Here is a 21,034-nt window from a genome sequence, read left to right on the forward strand (position 1 = left end):
GCGAGCGAGGGCTGAGGGTCTCGGCGGCCCGCGGAGCCTCCCACCCGCGTCCATAAGGCTTTGCCTTTCCAACTTCAGCTACAGTGTTAGCTAAGTTCGGAAGGAAGACAACGAGGAGACCCGGGCAGTTTCTCTTTTGCCGTTTGCCATAGCCGTCGCTGGGGTCCGTCCGGACGAGGCTGTTGGGTTTGCAGCGGTGCCATCTCCAGTCCCTGGCGCTCGGGTTGGCGAGCACCTCGGCGAGGGCCGAAGCGGCGACGACCGGCAGCAGAAAGCGAGAAAACCAGATCGCCCGGTGTCATGAGCAGGGCGGGCGAGCAGAGCCGCCGGGGAGGATGCTACGGTGAGTGGGGTGCGTGGTGCCGCGCGAGTTCGGAGGGACGAGACCTAGCTCTGGACCAGGGCTCCGGGGGGCCAGAGCAGAGGGGAGAAACAGGAAATTCAGAGTATGAGAAAAGGGGCTTGCACACAGGTGGGGATGCAGCACCTTGGGCAGTTTGGATTTCGATTTAAAAAAAAAAGAAGTTGAAGAATTTCGCAACAGGTTTCTTCACCGCACGTGAAGTTGTGCAGTTATTGACCAACAGGCCGTGCTGAATTTAATCAGTGATACTAAAGAGGCAGTATGCATCGATTCTTAGACGGCTTGGTAAAGTGTACGTGATTTGTCCCACAAAGCAGTTTTAAATAATCGTGTTTTAGTAAGTGGGTAAGTATTTGAATCTCGGCTCGTTCAAGTGACCAGATATGCTTTTAAATCCGCCCCCTCTGTGTGCCTTTGCAGGATCCTTTGCAAACTACCTGACCTCGGCCAAATTCCTTCTCTACCTTAGTCATTCTCTCTCCACTTGGGTAAGTGAGAATGCACGGTCATTTTTACAAAACAGTTGCACAGTTTGTTTACTTTTATTAAAGCCAGTCTTAAGCCCACTTCCAGTGTTGTCATAAAGAAATAAATCATCCGGAACACTTTAGGGAAAAAGTTAGTTCTGTTAAAGGTATTTGGATGAGTGTCAGTAAATTAATTATCAAGTTACTGTACTTTATATAGATTGATAACTATCCAAAAATAGGATTAACAAAGACAGGGATATTTGCATTATTTATAAATGGTATATTGCATGACTATGCTCAGTAAATGGCAATCTGTACCAAGAGACGGAGTGTGTTTCAAATACCTCCTGGCATTTCACATTTTAAGATACTTCTGTTTTCTTAAAATTTAGCTCCCACATGCAGTATATAAAAATATAGTGGAATGGTGGAGTGAATGACCTAGCCCAGTAATGGCATTGTAGAATTAATTAAAATATACACAGCCCCAAGATCAAATATTTGAGAAACAAAAACTCTGGGCTTTAAAAATGTTATATGGAGTTATGTAATATGTAGGCACTGCAAGCTATTTTAAAAACCATCTGTTGAAAATTAGAAAATCACAATTTTTCTGACTTAACATGGTTTTGGAAAAATCCCAGTGTTCCTGTTGGCCTAGGTTCCTTCTGTCAACTCTCCCTGAAAAAGAATAATCCTGGAGGGGTACTGGGTGTATGTCTGATGAATGATGATTAGAATCTTTAAAAATTAAACAATTGTTCTCATTATCTAAAAGATATAAATCTGAGTATATTCTGTGCATGCTTCCTATATGAACTTTATAGGAACCATACATAAAGAGAAATAACTTTTAAGAGTAAACTACCATGTTAATTTCTTTCTAAATTGGAAATTTCTATTGGGTCATCTTGAAGATGAACTTCCGGAATCATTCCATGAGGAAATCTATACTCTATGCCTTTGGGAAATTATTTAGCCAAATTGTTGTCCTTCTAAGAAATAGCACTTGAGAGATAACTTTTCAGAAAAGCAAGCTCCCATCTTGAGGATTAGGCAAGGATAACTCTGCAAATAAAGGTCAACAAAGTGGAATTGGTTTGAGTTTGTTTCACTTCCAGAAGCTAATGAGTCTAGTGAAACAACTCTTCATAAATCCAAGCCAGTGCTTGCTTCATCCAATTTAATTCTGTGAGAAGTAAGTATTAGAAGTATAGGAAATAGTGCCTGAAAGTCTCAGTTTATGGTCTGGATCTGGCTCTTAGAGGAACAGCGTGCCTTATTTCCAAGTACTGCTTGATTTGGGGTTTGTGTGACTCTTGTTTGATAGACTGACTGGGTGGTAGATTTGCTAAAAACACGAGCAGTGCTGTGGTTGTTCTAAAAGGATTTTTTTTTAATTTGAAAAGGATCTTAAAAAGGATCTTTAAAAAAATTCCATAATCAAGGTGACAGATGCTTGTTCCAATTGTACAGTAAGTTGAAGAAAGGAAGTTCTTACAATAAAAAAAAAACCAAGAGCAATCACAGCCATATAAGGTTCAGTGGATTTTTACCTCTCACTCAGAAGAGTGCAAGAAGGAATGGTGTCTCACGCTAGGTAATTCCACTTATGCTTTGTCTTGTCAGTGGCACACTGATCTTTATTACCACAAAACTTAAGCATATCTTTCTATCCCAACAAACCGTGATTTCCTACTCATTGAACATAGGGCCTTAAGGTAGATTCTACAGATTATCTCAGGTTAGGTGTGAATGCTTTTGATTTCAAACTTTATTTCTGTCTGCTAGTAGATCAATATGTTTCACTTCGTGCTATCAGAATACAAAATAGTGTAAGAAGTGGATCCTTTTAATAAGTTCATAATGTCACTTAGTACGGACTTTTAAAAAATTATCTGCTCATGAAAAGACTGTACAACAAGGAAAGAAGAGGACCCAGTTACTAATATCTTATATTATCCTCCTGCAGGCTGTCCCAAGTTATACCCCACTGTGCCTGCATTTTTCTAGGCCTTACTTTCTGCTCATAGACACCCCTGTTACAACTCCATATAAAATGCCGCATTTCAGTCCCATCCTGTGTTGATTTTCCCTGTAGCACGTACACTTCCTGACCTGTGCTATATCTGTCTTTGGTCTGTGAACATTGGAATGCAAACTGCATGAAACCATGGGCTCTGATTTTCTTTCCCTGTGACAGCTCAAGTGTTTACAGTAGTGTTGTGTACAAAGCACCCGCCCCATAAGTATTTATTAAGTGTATTAATGACCATGGGTGTTCATTCGTAGCTCCGGTGGGGGTAGACAGGCATGTTAACAAGGCATCAAGTAAAGTGAGAGCACACAGGAGGGCAGGAAAGGGAAGCCTAGAAGGATAGAGTAGGCTTGAAGTAAGGAAGGAATGCGGGGGCACTTGTCAGTGTTTCCATAGATGCTACCCCATTGTGGCACTTTTTTTTGAGCACAGAATTTATTGCTTAATATCAAATCTGTTTGGGAATTGTGATAATTCCTACTCATTCCTCAAGGTCTTAATCTTGTTAATTTTAAATTGTGGCTCAAAATTATGTTCATAATCCTTTACCAACCTGTTCTAGTGATGTTTTGGGTCAGGAAATCCGACAGTCATCTTATGGCTTGTAGATGCTGCTTGTATTTCCTCTATTCCCTGCAGTTGTGACAACCCAGAATAACTCCAGACTTTGACAAATGACCTCTGGAGGTTAAAATCACCCCCACTTAGAACTACTGGTTTACATGAAGTTTATTGTAAATGGTTGCTAGCATGTATCGATTCAAGTTTCCAATGTTTAAGGTTGTTATCTTGACTTTATTAACTTTTAAAAATAATTTGACTTACCAGGATAGTAATTTGCTTCCAATACATGAAATTTATCTTGACTGTATTCACAGACTTGTGAAGATCTAGGAGTATAAGTATTTACACATCGGTCAAATCTGGAAGAAACTCTGCCTGGGAATTTAGTGTCCTGCAGTGCTCTTGAGGGATAAGTTGTGATAGAATGTTGTCCTTCATGTTAATCCCAAAAGTCAGGGTGGACCTTAAAAATCTCATAATAAAGCCAATTATGAATTTCTTGTGTATGAACTTTCATGACTTGTTTTAAAGTTTCTCTGAAACTTACACCACATTTTGTAGCAGTGAATTCCAAAATTCTCTATATACTCTGGACCTGTGTGAAGAAAGTTTTTTTTTTCTCCCTTCAAAACTCATCTGTATCAAAACATTAACCACTTCCACGTTCAAATTTATTTGGAGATCTTTGTCCATGCAATGCCAGAATTTGTCCTTTAATTTTATCTTTCTGATTGCTCTGCTGGACTTTGAATTTTATTTGTGAAACAGGGCATATAGTTTAGAATGTTTTTGGTAAAACAAAGTTGAGAAATCATATAGTCTACTCATATTTACAAATTGAGAAGCTGGCTTTTTCTAGAATTCAAGATATACCAATGTCTATAAACTATAGTCGAGTTCTGGTCCAATAACAAACTACTTTATGCTTCTCCAATCAAGATAGGCACAGATACTGTGCCTGGGGAGAAACTTGGCACATGAGAGAAATGGTTTGGCCCCAAAACCTCATCTTAGTTCATCTTTTTCTAGAATAATAAGAATATGTTTCATGCTTTTTGATAATTTTTTCATAATAATCGGGCAAGAATATTTTCCATTGTGTTAGGATGAACGTTTTAAATATCTGAGTAGTATTAAATCCATAGAGTAATTTTATGTTTTTAAAAAATAAATTAACTTTATTGGTACATTTAAGGTATACAATGTAATGACATTCATCATTGGAAATTTGCACCTTTACATAATCCATCTTGGTTCTTGTTTTTTCCCCATCCCCTGCCCTCCCTTCAACCCCTCCACCCCTCCCAATCTACAAGGACTTTGTTTCCATTTTTTCCTTTTCTCATATTAATTCCATTCCCTTCTTTCTTTTCCCCTATCCCTCCCACTTCCCCTTGCCCTTTTCCCCTTTCTTCCTATTTCACATTATCTATTATACCTTTTAGTCTTTATTTACACTTTCAATTTCTCACACTATTCAGTATTTACACGTGTGTCCTGTTTATTTCACTTAAGAGTATTGCCTCAATGTGCATCCATTTAGCTACAAATGTCTCTAGTTTCTCATTCTTTATGGTTGAGTAGTACTCCATTTTATAAAAAAAGCCACATGTTCTTTATCCAGTCTCCTGTAGATGAGAAATTTGGTTGCTTCCAAGTTTGAGCTTTTTATCATATTAATTCCATTCCCCTCTTTCTTTTCCCCCACCTCTCCCATTGAGTAATTATTGATTTTGAAAGTCTTCTGGTGTAGCTAGAAAGTGCTCTTTAGGTAGGAAGATAAATTTCTACGTACAGCAGACTACAAGCTAAAAATGTTCACCAAACATTTTCCCTTGTTCCAGGGGGATCGCATGTGGCACTTTGCCGTGTCTGTGTTTCTAGTAGAGCTCTATGGAAACAGCCTCCTCTTGACCGCAGTCTATGGGCTGGTGGTGGCAGGGTCTGTTCTGGTCCTGGGAGCCATCATTGGTGACTGGGTGGATAAGAATTCCAGGCTTAAAGGTGAGTGTCATTCTATGTCTAAGCCCCCATATTCATGGGACCAGCCTTTGAGCTTTCTCTGGATTAGAGAGAGCAGCAAACTAAAAGAAAACCACTGTGCAGCCCCTGGTTGCTTGCCCCTCCCTAGGGAGGGGATTTTGGTGGCAGTGCTTCTGTCTGGATTCAGGGTCCTGGGTCTTCTGCACACACTTGGGATGCCAGGAGATTGGTCTAATAGATTTTTTTTTTTTGGTTTTTCGGCCGTTATTAAATTTCAGATGTTAATGATTAATACTAGAGCCACTTTTCTGGGAACCATGTTAAACATTAAACATTTGCTTAACTCCAGCTTCCTTCCTAACCATGACTTGCACCAGGATTCCTCTAATGTGATGTTCCCGAGACGGCTTTAACACCTGTCCTCTGGGTGTCTGTAGTTCATATAAAGATGTGTATGTGTATGAGGGAATTGAAAACTCGGTATTGACTCAAGGAAGGATAGCTGAGCCTGGATCACAGAAAAGTGAATTTTAAACTTTTAGAGAAAAAGAAGAAATAACATATTAACGTTATTAGAGACATTAAGACTTTAATCATTTTGTTTCATACAGGAAACAGAGAAAGTAATCTGAGCAATTCAGTTATTTAGAAAATAAGAGCAATATGGATAATCATTCAGGGTACAATTTTCTTGAATTATTCAGTTGATAGCTCCTAGCCATGTCTGTTTTAGCTGTTAGGAAAAGATTGAGATACCATTAATTTCTTTCAATTCAGGATGACTGCTTCTAGATACACAGGAATGGGATTTTCAATTTGTAGGACTTAACACTACTAGTAAAATGGTCAAGATGAACATACTTCTGCTTTGAGAATGGGTAGACTAGAAGACACATAGAAAAAGCTCTGTATCCTGGGGGGGGGAATCCTCATTCTTTACATCATTATGCATAGGAAAATAAGAATAGTACACATAGAACCCTTTCGTCTTACAATTGTGGAACGCTGCAGTTACAGGTTGAGGAACAAAGGTTGAGTTGGAGGAAGGAGACTATGTTGAGACATCTCTGCTTTTGTACTTACATGGTTAGAATTACCTGTTCACATGACTTTTCTTCTGGCTGTGAGATCATCAAAGCTAAGAACTTTGTTCATTTGGTATTTAATCCTTGTGCAGTAAATGCACGAGTGAGTTGTATGTTGATATTTCACTTCATGTTATTTTCAGAGATCCTTTTGTTCTGTTTTGGGTCTTCCATATGACCTTCTAAACTGGGATGAGCTTTACTATCCTGGATAACAAGAGCTGTAATTGTACGTTACATATGTCACGGTGTTTTCATGAATATTTTATTTGAACATCATTCTGACTCCATAAAGTATAGAAGAGAAGCATTACCACCCTCTCCTTCGCCTTCTGGACGTAGGCATGTGACATTAAGTGTCTCTCCCTCCATCATCTGCCTAGTGAGTGACAGAGAAAAGATTACAAGGGTCCTTAGCTAGCCTTCTTCTAGCGCTTGATCTGTATGAATGCCTCAGTTTTAGAAAGTTGGTCTTTGTGTGTGTGTGTGTGTGTGTGTGTGTGTGTGTGTGTGTGTGGTAGAAGGTGAAGCTTAGAATGTCCTAGTAAAGACAAATAGCATTAAGATATGAAAAGAAATTCAATACTGCTTTATTCTGGGGAAATCTTTGCATGCTTTTCCTATTTGTCCATCGCATTTTATCAAGTTAAGCATGCCATGTAGGAGATTATGAATTCCTAACTTCCTCCTTAACATGTCAATAACCTCCTACATGCTCTTGTTTTAGCTTAAGAAACAAAGAGCCGAGAGATTGATCTTATCTGTATAATGGTTCTGTTTTTGACAGTATACTTGAAGAGAATAAATTAAATGAAAATGTTATTTTGAAAGACTTCAACCAGCAGAAAAAAAAATGTACTTTATTTTATTTACAGATTTCACTGGTCTGCTATGATATGCTGGTTATACTGAATAGTTGAGGCAAAATTTACTTTGGGAAGGGTTCCTTTTTTGTGGTTTGCATATGCATTAATGTAGTAGAATAATGATGTTTGCATAAAAAGTAGTGAAAACTTTGCTTTTCCTCTATCAGTGGCCCAGACTTCCCTGGTGGTACAGAATGTTTCAGTCATCCTGTGTGGGATCATCCTGATGATGGTTTTCTTACATAAAAATGAGCTTCTGACCATGTACCATGGATGGGTCCTTGTAAGTGTTCAGTGGGATTCTTTTTTAAAATTTGCATTAGTCCATGTTTGCAGAACATGACCTCATTTCTCATGGGTAGTTGGTATGTGGACATAACACATCTTAATTCTTTTGACTTCCTCTTCCCCTCCTCTCCCTAGCCCTTCCCTTTATCACTTGGTCCTCTTCCCATCTACAAAAGATCTATCTCTCTGTTTCCTGTTATCTGTGTGATATTTTTCTCTTTGAATTATTTATACATTGGGTTTCTCATATGAAATAAATCAAGCAGTATTTAACCTTTTGTATTTGATTATGGTCTCAAGGTACATTTATTTTCTTGCAAATGACTCACATTTATTCAGTGAGATTCTTGAAGGTAGAAAATTGACTCTGTGGTAGAGGTAAAGATGAAAAACCTTTAAAGCTATAGAGTGTCTTTTTCTTTTGCAAATGTGACATTTCAGTAATTGATTTCTGTGTCCATTGTAATACCCCTGCTAGTTTGTTATTGTTTTGCCTGTAATAGGTATCCACTTAGTATTATTTGATTTTAAATTTTGTCTTACTGCTTTTTAATAACATTTCTAAAAAAGTATTATATAATTCAGTTGTTAGTTTTCAGTTTATTCTCTTTTATTCTGTAAGTTATTCTCACTATACAGGAAATGTCCGTATACTGTGTATGTATTATCCAGTCATAGTTGTATTCCTCCAATAATCATTGTTATTTCTGTTTGGGGAAATCACCTATATCCCCAACTGGAGAATAATGAATTCGTGTAACTGCTCAATCTTCTTATATTTTGGGGATTGATATTACAGAGTTTCAAAGCCAGCTAGGACATTATGAAATCTTCAAGTCTAGTCCCTTCATATTGCTGATGGCAAATCTAAGACAAAATGAGGCTTGTTGATTATCCATTATTGTGCAACTAGAAAGGGTCAGAACTCTGACTTAAATGCAGGTCTTTTCAGATCCCCTTCATTATCTCGTCGGTGGAGATATTTGTGGGGAAAATGTTAAAAACACCACCATGTACCATTTTCTCATAACTATGTCATGTACATGTTCATGTGATTGCTGTAATTTCACATTGTATCTACTACAGATATGCAGATTAGGATAATAGCATACCCTTTAACTTGACCACTGGTACTTGTTTCATGTATACAAAGTAAAAACAATTTATTTATTTATTTAAAATGATTTCTTATATTTGAAGTAAAATTTTAAAAATACACTATTTGTCCCAAAGGCCATTTTAAGTTATCTTGTATAGTGAAGTATAGTAAGATAAACTAACGTTTTTAACTCATTTTTTCTCATAATTCTTTAGACTTCCTGCTATATCCTGATCATCACTATTGCAAACATTGCAAACTTAGCCAGTACTGCTACGGCGATTACCATCCAGAGGGACTGGATCGTTGTCGTTGCAGGAGAGGACAGAAGCAAATTAGCAGGTAAGTTGGTTTTTTTTTTCAGCTAAATTAATGTTAAGATTTAATTTAAACCAGTGGCAATAAATGAGGTGAAAAAAACCTTTTAATTTTTCATGTTCTGGGTATGTTTTAACAGTAAATTGAAAGCATAATTTTTTTTTTTACTTTGTCAGTCTTAGTGCTAAGATTTCTGTTATGGTATTAATTTATAGAATAGTTAAGTACTCTTTTACTCTATGCACACCAGGAAAGTGGAAGAACATGCCTTTTAAAAACTTTCCTTTTCTTTCTAAAAATTCTGCTGTTACTAAATATTTATTTAATAATAAGTATAGTAAAAATAATAAATACAATAAAAAATAATAAATAACTGTTACTAAATATTATTTAATAATAATATCTGTTATGATATTTTACATGGATATTTTTAATATACGTAAGTGTCATACTTTGGATATTATTCTTCTCCATACCAATGGAAACAACATAATAGTAGGAGAGACCCTAGCACTTTGTTCCTCCTACTTTAAAGTTATCATTTATAACTTTTATTACATTATACAGAACGTAATATAACTATTGTAAGAAAGTTTAAAAGAGAGGCGGGGTGCAGTTTTTAAGAGGCGTACAAATCATTGGAAACCTACACAAGCAGCTGAAGAAAGAGTGAGGAATGCTGACAAAGCAGCTTTGTCCCGTGACATCACCTTGCTGTGGTTCACGGTAGCCTGGATCCCTTCTCCCCATATGACATGCAGACACGAATTTGCATTAACATCTACCTGGGGTAGAGGAGGAAGGGTCCACCTGCCTACTGGGCAGGTCAGCTGAGTGAACTGTACTGGTCATTAAGGTCACGAGTATCCAAAACACATTGTTCAGCCATCCAGAGGGATTCACACACCATTCTTGGTGACTTATCTGGGCCACAGAAGGCGCGATTAGATGCTGCAGTTAGCCAGCAGTTTTGTTTGACTAGACTTTGGGGTTTAAAAAAGAAGAAAAGAAAGAAAGGAAGTGGCGATTGAAGGAGAACAAAGTCTGTGGAAGGTCTGGAAGAAGTACTTGCTCGAATCATCACATGTGGTAGCAGCATTGTAATCCAGGTAGAAATACCACACTGACTTCAGAGCAGAATATATGTGTAGGGTTTCATTCTGTACCCAGGACATTCTCGTTGATACTTCTTCCTGTGAGTGTAGTAAGAAATAGTTCTGCATCTCTTTTTGTTACCCTGAAGAGAAGTTAAGGCTTCTTCCTTTTTGGTTTGTTTACTTTCTTTTTTAACATTATTTTAAGCATGTAAGGATATGTCCTTTTCAAATTCAAAGGGTACAAGAGGATATATTTTGAAAATAGATCACATATGTATATTTGGTAGAATATATTTGGAGAAAAGTTGCTTTTGTTCTTTTATTTGGATTTCTTAACTCATTTTGAAACTCTAAAGTCTATTTAAAAATCTACTTGTACTCTGTAAAATAGCTTTGTTAAAGTGAAAGTTCCTTAAAAATTGTAACTGGTCCTACTACCCATACACAAATAAAAAATTCAAAGATCTTTTCTTTCTGAGTATGAACTGATATCCCAGAACAACAAAACTATGACTGGTCATTTCTCAGCTGTCCCTGTTTATATTATGAATTATTGCAGAGTGGAACGTTAAGCCAAGCAGTCTATTTTCTGACCTTTGGGAGTTTCTCAAGTTTAAAAAAGCAAGTGAGCTGTCTGTTGAACTCTCATCCACTCTAAGTTAACTTTTCATAGGCAGTGTGTTTCCATATCCAGCAACAACACTGGTTAGGAGACCAGTGAATAAACACATATGTGTTTTCTTTCCTGAAAATTTAGCCTCGGCATTTGTGCTTATTAAACACTATGTTGTGAAACAATACAGAAACTTTTTTTAGTTCTGAGAGTCGAGAGTCAGCAAATGTCTAACTATGAAATTTGCTGTCATTTCTGCTAAGAGGTTGTTTAAGGAGAACACAGAGAGAGAAAGAGAGAGAAGGCAGATAAAGGCGAAATAAAAGAGAGAAAGCAAAAAAATAGTCTTGGGTTCCTGTGGATTCCTGAAGACTGACTCTCTCCACAGACACGCCTCCTCCAGCTGGGGTAAAGTGTGTATATCCAGGCTGGTTTTAAGGTTGCTGGCAATGAGTTGGAAACCCAGATGGAGGACTGGGTGGTGAGGGCTTCACCTGTGTATACTGGCTGCGTGTGTAGGTTGAAAGGGTGTGAAAATAAAGAACAAAGACTGGATGCTAATTCCTCCCATTTTCTTATCCCTTCATTTCTTGATTTCAAAGTTAGTCTTAATGTTTGAAGCTCTATTACTGAGGGTAAAGAACAGGAGAAATTTTCCCTGGCAGTGTTAGAGTCTCAGGGCAAAATACAGCTTTTACCCTCTAGTTTAGAATGCTGTGAGAAAGGCATTTTTTTTTTACATATATACTGTTAACTAATCCATTATATGTTAAGTGCTTTCCAGGTATTTGATTTAGTATTTTATTAAAACATTTGCTTTTACCATGTTGTCTACTTAGCCTGCTTGAAATTCATTCCTCTCCCAGACTTTACTCAGTCCGTTGCATGGATCCAGACATTTCTAAAGCAAAATCTGCTTATTAGCTTTGATCAGGTATAGCAGTAGATTTCATGTCTGGATTCTGTGGATTAAAACCAATTTCATGTTTGAGGCAGACAGACCTGTTTGCTACAATTTCCTCATCACATCCTTGAAAGATTCTTCTATGAGACATAATATACCCTTTACAATAAAGTTCACTATTTGTGTCATGATCTGTCTTGTTATAGTTGTAGCCACAACAGTTCAATCAGAACCAAATGAGCCTATATTTATGTTTATATGAGAATAAGTGTAAATTTATAAAGAGAAAGGTTGCCTATGCAGAAGTCTGATTATATGTGTGTGCATGCACTGGAGGTTGAACCCAGGGCCTTGTATATGCTAAGCACACGTTGTATTACCATGATTCACCCCAACCCAGAAGATGGATTCTATTCCAGGATGTTACCAAGAAAATGATTAGGTCTTTTTATTCAAAGAATTTAATTTGTTCTGCTTCAGAAAAATAAAAACTATTTCTGACACTGCACTTGTACCGACACCTAAACATTACTAACGTCCTATCATGTAAAAGATAGAAATTAGTGACTTTGGAAAGCTCCATGAGTCCTTGAAAATGGAGAGTAATAACAAGTTTAAAATAATTTTTGTTGTTGTTCTGGGGCTTTAAGGCTTAAGTCTTCTTTTGTTACTTTTTATTCAAATTATTGACCTATTTGGATGGACTCCACCGTCCTCTGTAGGCTATGCTGCGGAAACTTGCTAGTGGGGACCAGAGTCATGCTGGTGAAGGCTCCGCTGAGACAGTCACGTGTAAGATTGATGGCAGCTGCCTTTGTGTGAGGGGTGACATACGTCACAGTTATGTTTACAGTGTGGAGAATAGTGTCTAACTTAATACGTATTGATAGAAATGAAACAGGTCACTAATGTTCATTTAAAACGTTGATGTTAGACTAATTTCTAAAATTCCAAAGGAAACACAACTTTGGAGGAAATTTTGTTCCCCAAACAATAAATGTTCTTCTAGCCCATGCTTTATTCAAAGTGCTCTTGGAAATCCAGATGTTAGCAGTGTGTGCTTTTGGCTCATCCCTCTGAATTATGCATATGGCAGTCTCTCTTTGATGGGCTTGACCTCTTACCTGCCTCTTCCACCGACCCCTGTAGATATGAATGCTACCATACGAAGGATTGACCAGCTAACCAACATCTTGGCCCCCATGGCTGTGGGTCAGATTATGACATTTGGGTCCCCAGTCATTGGCTGCGGCTTCATCTCGGGATGGAATTTGGTGTCCATGTGTGTGGAGTACTTTCTGCTCTGGAAGGTCTACCAGAAAACCCCTGCCCTGGCTGTGAAAGCTGCTTTTAAAGGAGAAGAAGCTGAAATGAAACAGCTGAATGTACACAAAGGTAACCGAGCCCAGTAACAAGCCCTTCAGGTTCAGATTTTAAATGTTGCTGAGGACTAAAACTTTGTTGGATTTGTATAAGGTTTTATTTTCATTGAAGAACTGGGTGAGGTTAAATATATCATTTTGGTAGATGAGGCAAGACCAGACTTTGAGGTCTAGGAAACACTTCTGGGTTGAATTTGAAGGAGCTGGAATGGGATCCCTGGCTCTTTTTCTTGATATGAGCAGTAGGCACAGAGAGGCAGCTAGCTGTGCTCTGGCTGGACAGAATGAACCATGAAAATGGTGAGATAGTGGGAGAAAAATAAGGTAAGAGAATTCTTTGCAGTATCTAAAGAAGGGAGTACACGTGGCCATTTGTAAGACAGTGGAAGGGGGTGAAAACATTAGGAAGAGCATTTCCCAACAGAAGAGGAAGTTTGGTTTCTGGTAAATGGGATCTTAACAGATCTTGATAAGGTTCTTCATTATCCCAGATAATTTATATATCATATGTGATGAGTTCTCCTGCTATTTACTTTAGTGCAAGCATAATTTCTAGGAGAAAAAATGATCAATATTATTTTGTTTAACCAAAGTGGTACTTGGAAATTGCTCTGTGGCTGGATTTCTTAGAGAATTCAGTAATTATTAACCAAGAGTACCTATAGAGAAGGGGAATAGGAGATGAAAAAATGGTAAAGTGTAAAGTGGTTTTTCTCCCCATACCTTACCCGCACACTATATCTTTTATTAATAGATACTGAGCCAAAACCCCTGGAGGGAACTCATCTCATGGGTGAGAAAGAACCCAACATCCGTGAACTTGAACACAAGCAAGAGCCCAGCTGCTCTTCCCAGATGGCAGAGCCCTTCCGCACCTTCCGAGACGGATGGGTCTCCTACTACAACCAGCCAGTGTTCCTGGCTGGCATGGGTCTTGCCTTCCTTTATATGACTGTCCTGGGCTTTGACTGCATTACCACAGGCTACGCCTATACTCAGGGGCTGAGCGGTTCCATCCTCAGCATCTTGATGGGCGCATCAGCTATCACCGGAATAATGGGGACTGTGGCTTTTACCTGGCTGCGTCGAAAGTATGGGCTGGTTCGGACTGGTCTGATCTCAGGATGGGCCCAGCTCTCCTGTTTGATCTTGTGTGTAATCTCTGTATTCATGCCTGGAAGTCCCTTGGACTTGTCTGTTTCTCCTTTTGAAGATACTCGTTCCAGGTTCTTCCAAGGAGAACCAGTGTCCACAACCACCAGAATACCTGAAACCACCTTCACCACTGAAACGCACCACATGTCCAACGGGTCTCGTACTGGTGATGCGATCCTGGAGATGAGCACCAAGCCCGTGCCCATAATCTCCGTCAGCCTGCTCTTTGCAGGCGTCATTGCTGCTAGAGTCGGTAAGAAATGTCTTTTTTATGTTAATGAATTAGAGTCTTTGGGGAAAGTCGGTACAGAAAATTCATCAAGAAATGATCTGAAATATTTCTTGGATCTTAATTTAAGCAAAACCCATTATTTATGCATAGAATCCTGTCTTGAAACATGAGATTTTTAAAATATAAATGGTGCTGGGCAACCCAGCCATTATATATGGTAAATCTGGGGCTTTAAAGATGTTAGGCAAGCACTCTTTATCACTGAGCTACACCTCTAGCCTTTAACTATTACTTTTTTTTAAATGTAAATTTATTTTTAAAATATATTAAGGTCTGGGGCTTTAGCTCAGTGGTGTGGGTGCCTGCCTGGCAAGCACAAGGTCCTGAGTTCAATCCCTGGTACCAAAAAAATAAAATAAAATAAAATAAAAAATAAATAAATAGAAATATATTAGCTATAATAATTATACTGCCATCCAATAGTGTAGAGGTTTTATACTGCTATAACTGCCAAAAATCTATATAGATACTTGTATGAGATGACATAAAGAAGGTAATGTCTTTTCAAAGACAATGTCAGTTATTTAAAAAAAATCCTTCAAAAGTCCTCTCTAGCTGATGTGTACTTATTATATACTTTGCTATACAAATGGATTTTATAGCTCTGGAAGCAATGTAATATAAAGATTTCTTAAAAGCAAAATTTATGTAATCATTAATGGAGTACTGATGAATATCTGACTGAATGTGTTCTTAAAATGAAACTTTTTTATCTTGTGATTAAGAAGCAGTTCATTAATTTATCAAAGACATTAATATTCAAGCAGGACAGATTTATTGTAAGGGCTGTAGAACCCAAGCGATAAATGTAACAATGGTTTAAAGTTTCCTTAACTGCAGGAATGTATTAGGTCATTTTAAACTTTAAAAGTATTAGTATTTATGGGATTTATATTCCTGATTTCAGAGGTCTACTTTTGTAGTATGAGTAGTCAGAAAAATAGAACTAAGAAGCTTATAGATTAGATTTGTTTCAGTCTGTGTCTGTAAAGAATCATTTCTTAAAAGTCATGAATAACTCAGTATTAATGAAAAGAAGTTCTTTAAGGTAAAGCTGTGATTAGTACTTTATAAGGTAACTGAAAGGCTATAGGGCTAAATGTGTATCTTGCATAAGTCAGCAGATTTTGTCTGTAAGTCTGAAATGTATGACTCTAAATTAAATTCAGCCTTTACCAAAATATGTTTCGTCATATAGGTCTTTGGGCCTTTGATTTAAGTGTGACACAGTTGCTGCAAGAGAACGTGATTGAGTCTGAGAGAGGCATTGTGAACGGTGTACAGAACTCCATGAACTACCTTCTCGACCTTCTGCACTTCCTCATGGTCCTCCTGGCTCCGAACCCTGAAGCTTTTGGCTTGCTCGTCCTGATTTCAGTCTCCTTTGTGGCGATGGGCCACACTATGTATTTCCGATTTGCCCACAAAACTCTAGGCAGCCAGGTCTTTGTTTGTGGTTCTCAGGAAAAAGAAGTTTCAAATGAAAATCAAACCAATACATCTGATGTGTAAGACAGTTTAACTGTTGCTTCCCTGTTACCAGATTATATCGAGCACATGTGCTTATTTTGTACTTCAAGATTCAGTAAATGCCTGGGTGTTTCTCTCTGGTTTTTCCACAGCTATGCCTTGAGGGGCTAAGAGCTATTTAAGGAAATCTAAATCAGCAAACATGAGCTGGTTAATTTCTCTTACTTTAGGTATGGAAAAAAAAAAGCAAATGTTTAAGTATAGGGAGACCATCAGTGAATTTTCCTGTTCTTTGGAGTGGATGAAGTTTTCCATTAAACAGTGGTTAATGTTATTGTTTGGCAGATATTTTATCTGTACTAGAATTTGGCTAAGTCACTTTTCCCTAAAGCTCACTCTTGTTCAAACCTGGCTAATTTACTTGTTTTGATGTTTTAAATATCAATTATAAAAAAACAAGTTCTCCAAGTATGAAGATTACTGTTTGATAACCAGTATTATCCTTATTGATCCTATTGGTCTTAAGTGATTTGACATATAGAAAAATGAAATGCTTAGTTAGAATTCTCTGATAACATTTATGGTTTAACTTTAGAGAGCACTTTTGTATTTTTATTATCAAATAAACAAAATACTGTATTATACATATGTAGCTCTTCATAAAATGGCTATCATGTAAGCTACCAGCAGAAGCAAAGCTCTGAAGCAGATTTCTAAAGCAGTGAATGTGGGGGGGGTTTCATGTAAGTAGTTTGGCCGTAGAAACTGGAGGCTGCAAGCTTACACGCGTGAGTGAGATCCTGATTTAGCCACACCACAGTCGTTCCTTGCTGTCTCTCAGACTACGAGAGAGTGGGTCTTCAACCTGGCACATTACAAAGGTAGCCAGCGCTTGGGAAGGTTTTGTTCTAGAAATCATTTGAATTACTTTTAACACACTCGGGTAGAACGTTTTTGCTTTTACTGTTTTATGCCCAGATGTTATCTTTCCATTGTTCTAGAGCAGGGATTGTGGAAGAGTTTCCCTTTTAAATCTCATTGAAAAGAATAGACCAAAAGACTTTGGACCTGTTTTAAAAAACTGTTTTACAAGTCTGCTCACAACATGCCCGTAGCAGCAAAGTACCTTGCCTTAACCTTTCAAGCACTTTCATGGAGACTGCAATACATTGTTATGTGCACTTTCTTTATCCTTGAGGTTTATTCTTTCTATTCATCTTTCTACAGTATGATGTAATGAGTTTCTACGTTGTAAAATCTTTGTAAAATATTTCTATATAAAAATATTTTTAAAATCTTAGTTTCTTTTTACTGAATTGTGTTCTCCAGTTATTTAATATTGCTTTTGTTACAGAACATCTGTTTTGGATAATGTGTTTCATTTTATAAGGGGCTACAGTTTCACAATTCATATTGTAGGTTACAGTGGCCTGGATAAAAATGCAGTAAAGCTCGGGCCCAGTGCTTATTCTTTGACTTTGAATAAGTCACATGGAGCTCCAGGTTTTATTTTCTCTTCTATAAATTGGAGAGGAGCTATAAAAAACCCTACAAACCTTGCGACTTCCCTGTCTGAGTCAAATGGGCAGGATCATGTGGAGCACTTTGTGAACTGCAGGTCAAGGTGGCAGTATTACTAGAGCTTGAAGCTAGTTAATGACAGGAAGTCTTGATACTCCAGAGAGAATAGAGCCACATTCTGTGTGCAGCAAACATACACTGAAGACAATCTCTGCGGATGCAGACCGGACTCAGGTTACTGATCCTGGTCACCCTCTCCTTCCCCCTAAAATTTGCACCGTGGGAACTCTGGCAGTGCCCTGTAGCTGCTAACCATCTTGTGCTTGCAGGGACAGTAGCAGCCCCTATTAGGTTTGGTCGTGATCTTGAGCAGGCCCTCTGCCCCTTCCCTTCCCACAGCAGTCAGTCTGGGAGGATGCAGATCGGCCTTGAGTGTTCCCAGCTGTAACCAAAGGCCTATGACCTTGTGAAATGCACAGAAAGAGTCAAAGCAAGGCCTCAACCCTTAATATGGGCCCTTGGTCACACTATGGGACTACAGGGAGAGGACCAGTGTAAGAGGGAAGAGCACGGAGCTGGAGAGTTCACGGGAATTTTTATAGTGGCTGCCCTTATCTCAGCAGACTATGTCTCAGAGCAGGAAGGGGAGGAAGGTGGAGAATCACTGCTGGTCTGAACAGACTGGTGTTTACTGCCCCAGGGCTTAGAAGTAGGGCAGGGGTAGATGACTGGGTGAGTTGGGGTGGGTGCGCTTCTAAATCGGGAGACAAACTCAGACACACAGGGTCAGGTCACAGAAAACTGCAGTGTGTTAGAAGTAGGAAAGTAATCTTCCCATTTAGTATCTAATTGCTTTTATTTTTGAGACAGGGTTTTGCTGTGCAGTTCAGGCTGGCCTTGACCTCATTATGTAACCCATGCTGCCCTTGAACTTGCTGTGACCCTTCTGCCGTGGCCCCGCAAGTGCTGGGATCACAGGGTACACACCTCACGGTATCATTACATTTCTGAAAGAATCGGTTGTTCATTACATTTTTTCATGTTCTTTTCCACGCATGCTTATGACTGTGCTTGAGTGGTTCTTTCAACGTAGACTGCCTTTGCTTGTGTTAAACTTTGGAAAGTAGTCTTCATTTCCAAAGAAATATGCCCACCCCAGCGCTGGACTTGTTTGCTGCTTCTTTCATTGACCTCTACCCTTTGCACAAGAAAGAAGTGACTTTCTTGTTCTTCTAAGGAAAACCAAATAAGTAAAAACTGCAAGAAGGCAGTGCACTTGGAGCCTGCACTGTAAGCCCTGCTGGGGGCAGGGTAGTGCGGTGCGGCCTGGACTCTGGTGAGCTGGAGACCCGCATCCAGGCACGGGGAGGTTGCCTGGGTCCCTGGGATGCGCTGTGCGTGAAAGGGGACCCTGTATTGCCAGGTGCTCTGCTCTTTCAGGAGAAACTGGGAATCTGGAATTTTGAGGAATATTTCCAATCTCTGGAATACCAGAAACTAACTTGAAAATGCTAATAATACTTTGCTAGAAAGGACGGCCGTGAGCTACCTGTGGGCTGCCTTTATTTATTCATTTTTTTAAGCTTTTCTCTAACAGGGTGGTTTGTAATGAGGCAAAGGTGTTCGGATACAGCTAGGAAATAGGAAGAAGAAAAGCATATGCACAAGAATTGCAAAGTCAGGAGAACAACAAACAGCTAGGAAAACATTGTGATGAAAACTTCCAAACTATTGGACATCCTTTATCGGCGACCACTTTCAGTCAAATAATCTGTACCTTCATATATGCCGTATTATGTCGTTGAAACTTTGCCGCACAGTTCCTTTATTCCAGAGATTGTTTACAGCATTGGCCTATAAAATCGATGATGCTTTAGAAAAAACTTTTAAAGTTTGCACAGTATGCTCCTGTTTTTGAAGAGACGAATTTTAGAATCAAAGTCCTTTCTTCCTAGCCCTCTCTCTGAGTCCTCTAGAGATTAAATCTCTGTTGATGGATTTACACATATATTTCTTCTCTTTTCATTTCTTTTTATGAGACAGGGTCTCAGTGTGTAGTTCAGGCTTGTCTTGAACTCACTATGTGGCCCTGGCTGTCCTTGAACTTTTGGCAGTCTTGTCTCAGCCTCCCAGGAGAGTGCTGGGATTACAGGCATGTGCCACCGCATTTGATTGATGGATTTATACATATATTTCTATAAATTGTGAGGAAGTTTAAGTCATGCTTCCATTGAGACTGTTGATAGAGTCATTAAAATCTTTTAAAAGTTCTGTAACAGAGGGAAGTAGGTGACCTGCAAATTGCCCAATATATCTGTTATAAGTAGAAATAACTTTAAAATTCTTTTAGACCAAGACCAAGAAAAAAGAATTTTATCTTTCCTCACCAAATGATACTTCAAACTCTTCCTATCTTCAGTTAAGTGCTGTTCCTTTGTTCATAATGTCCGTTTTCTTCCTCTTGATCCACCGGTCAGAATAATCTTTGCTATCAGAGTATTTCTGTTTTACAAGATAGCAATTCAGGAACAGAGTTGGAATGCTAGAGCCTTGGGACAACTCATGAACTTATCACAAGTCTGAACTGATGAGTTTGTCATGCTTTCAAAGTTAAATGACTTTTTCCTTATATGGAGACTTGTTTACATTTCCTAGGTCCAAAAGGGAGCAAGTATTTTATCTAAAGTATGGACAACAGGGAGATCAAAGTACAAGTAAGTGCTTTTGTCCACATTCTTTATCCTGGCCTCTGAGTGTATATTTTTCTATTTGAACATTTTCCTTATTGTCTTTTACTAGGAGAAAAGTACACTACAAATTTCTTGTAATAGTTATGTTCAAAACTGCCTTAGATGGTGCTGATGCTTAATTCATGTAGTGAATTCATGTAGTGATAATGATAATACAAGTTAATCTAATTTCAGATTGACAATATAAAAGGATAGATATTTTACAGTAACTATGTATTTCAAGTGAAATTCATATTTTTTTAAATTAAGTTTATTGGTACAATCTAGGTATACAATACAGTTACATTTATCATTGGGATTCTGTACCTTTACATAATAGGTCTTGATCCTCATTTTTTCCCCTTGTCCCTGCCCTTCCTTCACCCCCCCACCCTCCCCATTTACCAACACTTTGTTTCCATTTTTTCAGTTTCTCATATTTTTTTCCTCTCCCTTATTACCTTTCCCCCACCCTTCCCACTTTCCCTACACCTTTAGCCCTTTACTTCCTATTTCACATTATTAATCATCTCATTAGGATCCTGTGTACTATTATAGTTTTTGCACCAAAGAAACTATTTGGTATTTCAGTTAAAGAAATCTCTGTATGAACATTAAAAACAGGGAACCCTAAAATAAAACTAAAAAGGAAAGTAAAAGAGAAAAGGCGATGATGTAACATTAAAATAATCCTTAATTCTGGAGATGAAAATGGTCCCCGAACATATTTAAATTGCTTCTTGCTCTTATAGTCTTATCTTATTATTTTTTTCATTATTTAGAGAATACTTTATTA

At 38.2% G+C, this 21,034-nt stretch overlaps 1 protein-coding gene across 1 annotated transcript; it reads left to right on the top strand.

Annotated features, from left to right (window-relative positions):
• Window positions 1-6: 6 nt before the first annotated feature.
• Slc40a1 (solute carrier family 40 member 1) lies at window positions 7-17,234 on the top strand. The gene is made up of 8 exons (XM_010636837.3): window positions 7-343; window positions 785-852; window positions 5,281-5,440; window positions 7,538-7,653; window positions 8,973-9,099; window positions 12,839-13,084; window positions 13,826-14,479; window positions 15,717-17,234. The coding sequence occupies exons 1-8, from the start codon at window positions 301-303 to the stop codon at window positions 16,028-16,030; spliced, it is 1,728 nt and encodes a 575-aa protein (XP_010635139.1). The 5' UTR covers window positions 7-300; the 3' UTR covers window positions 16,031-17,234.
• The last annotated feature ends 3,800 nt before the right edge of the window (window positions 17,235-21,034 follow it).

Source organism: Fukomys damarensis, unplaced genomic scaffold (assembly GCF_012274545.1).
Source record: "Fukomys damarensis isolate Sample0158 unplaced genomic scaffold, DMR_v1.0_HiC HiC_scaffold_26, whole genome shotgun sequence".
Classification (NCBI taxonomy): Eukaryota; Metazoa; Chordata; class Mammalia; order Rodentia; family Bathyergidae; genus Fukomys; species Fukomys damarensis.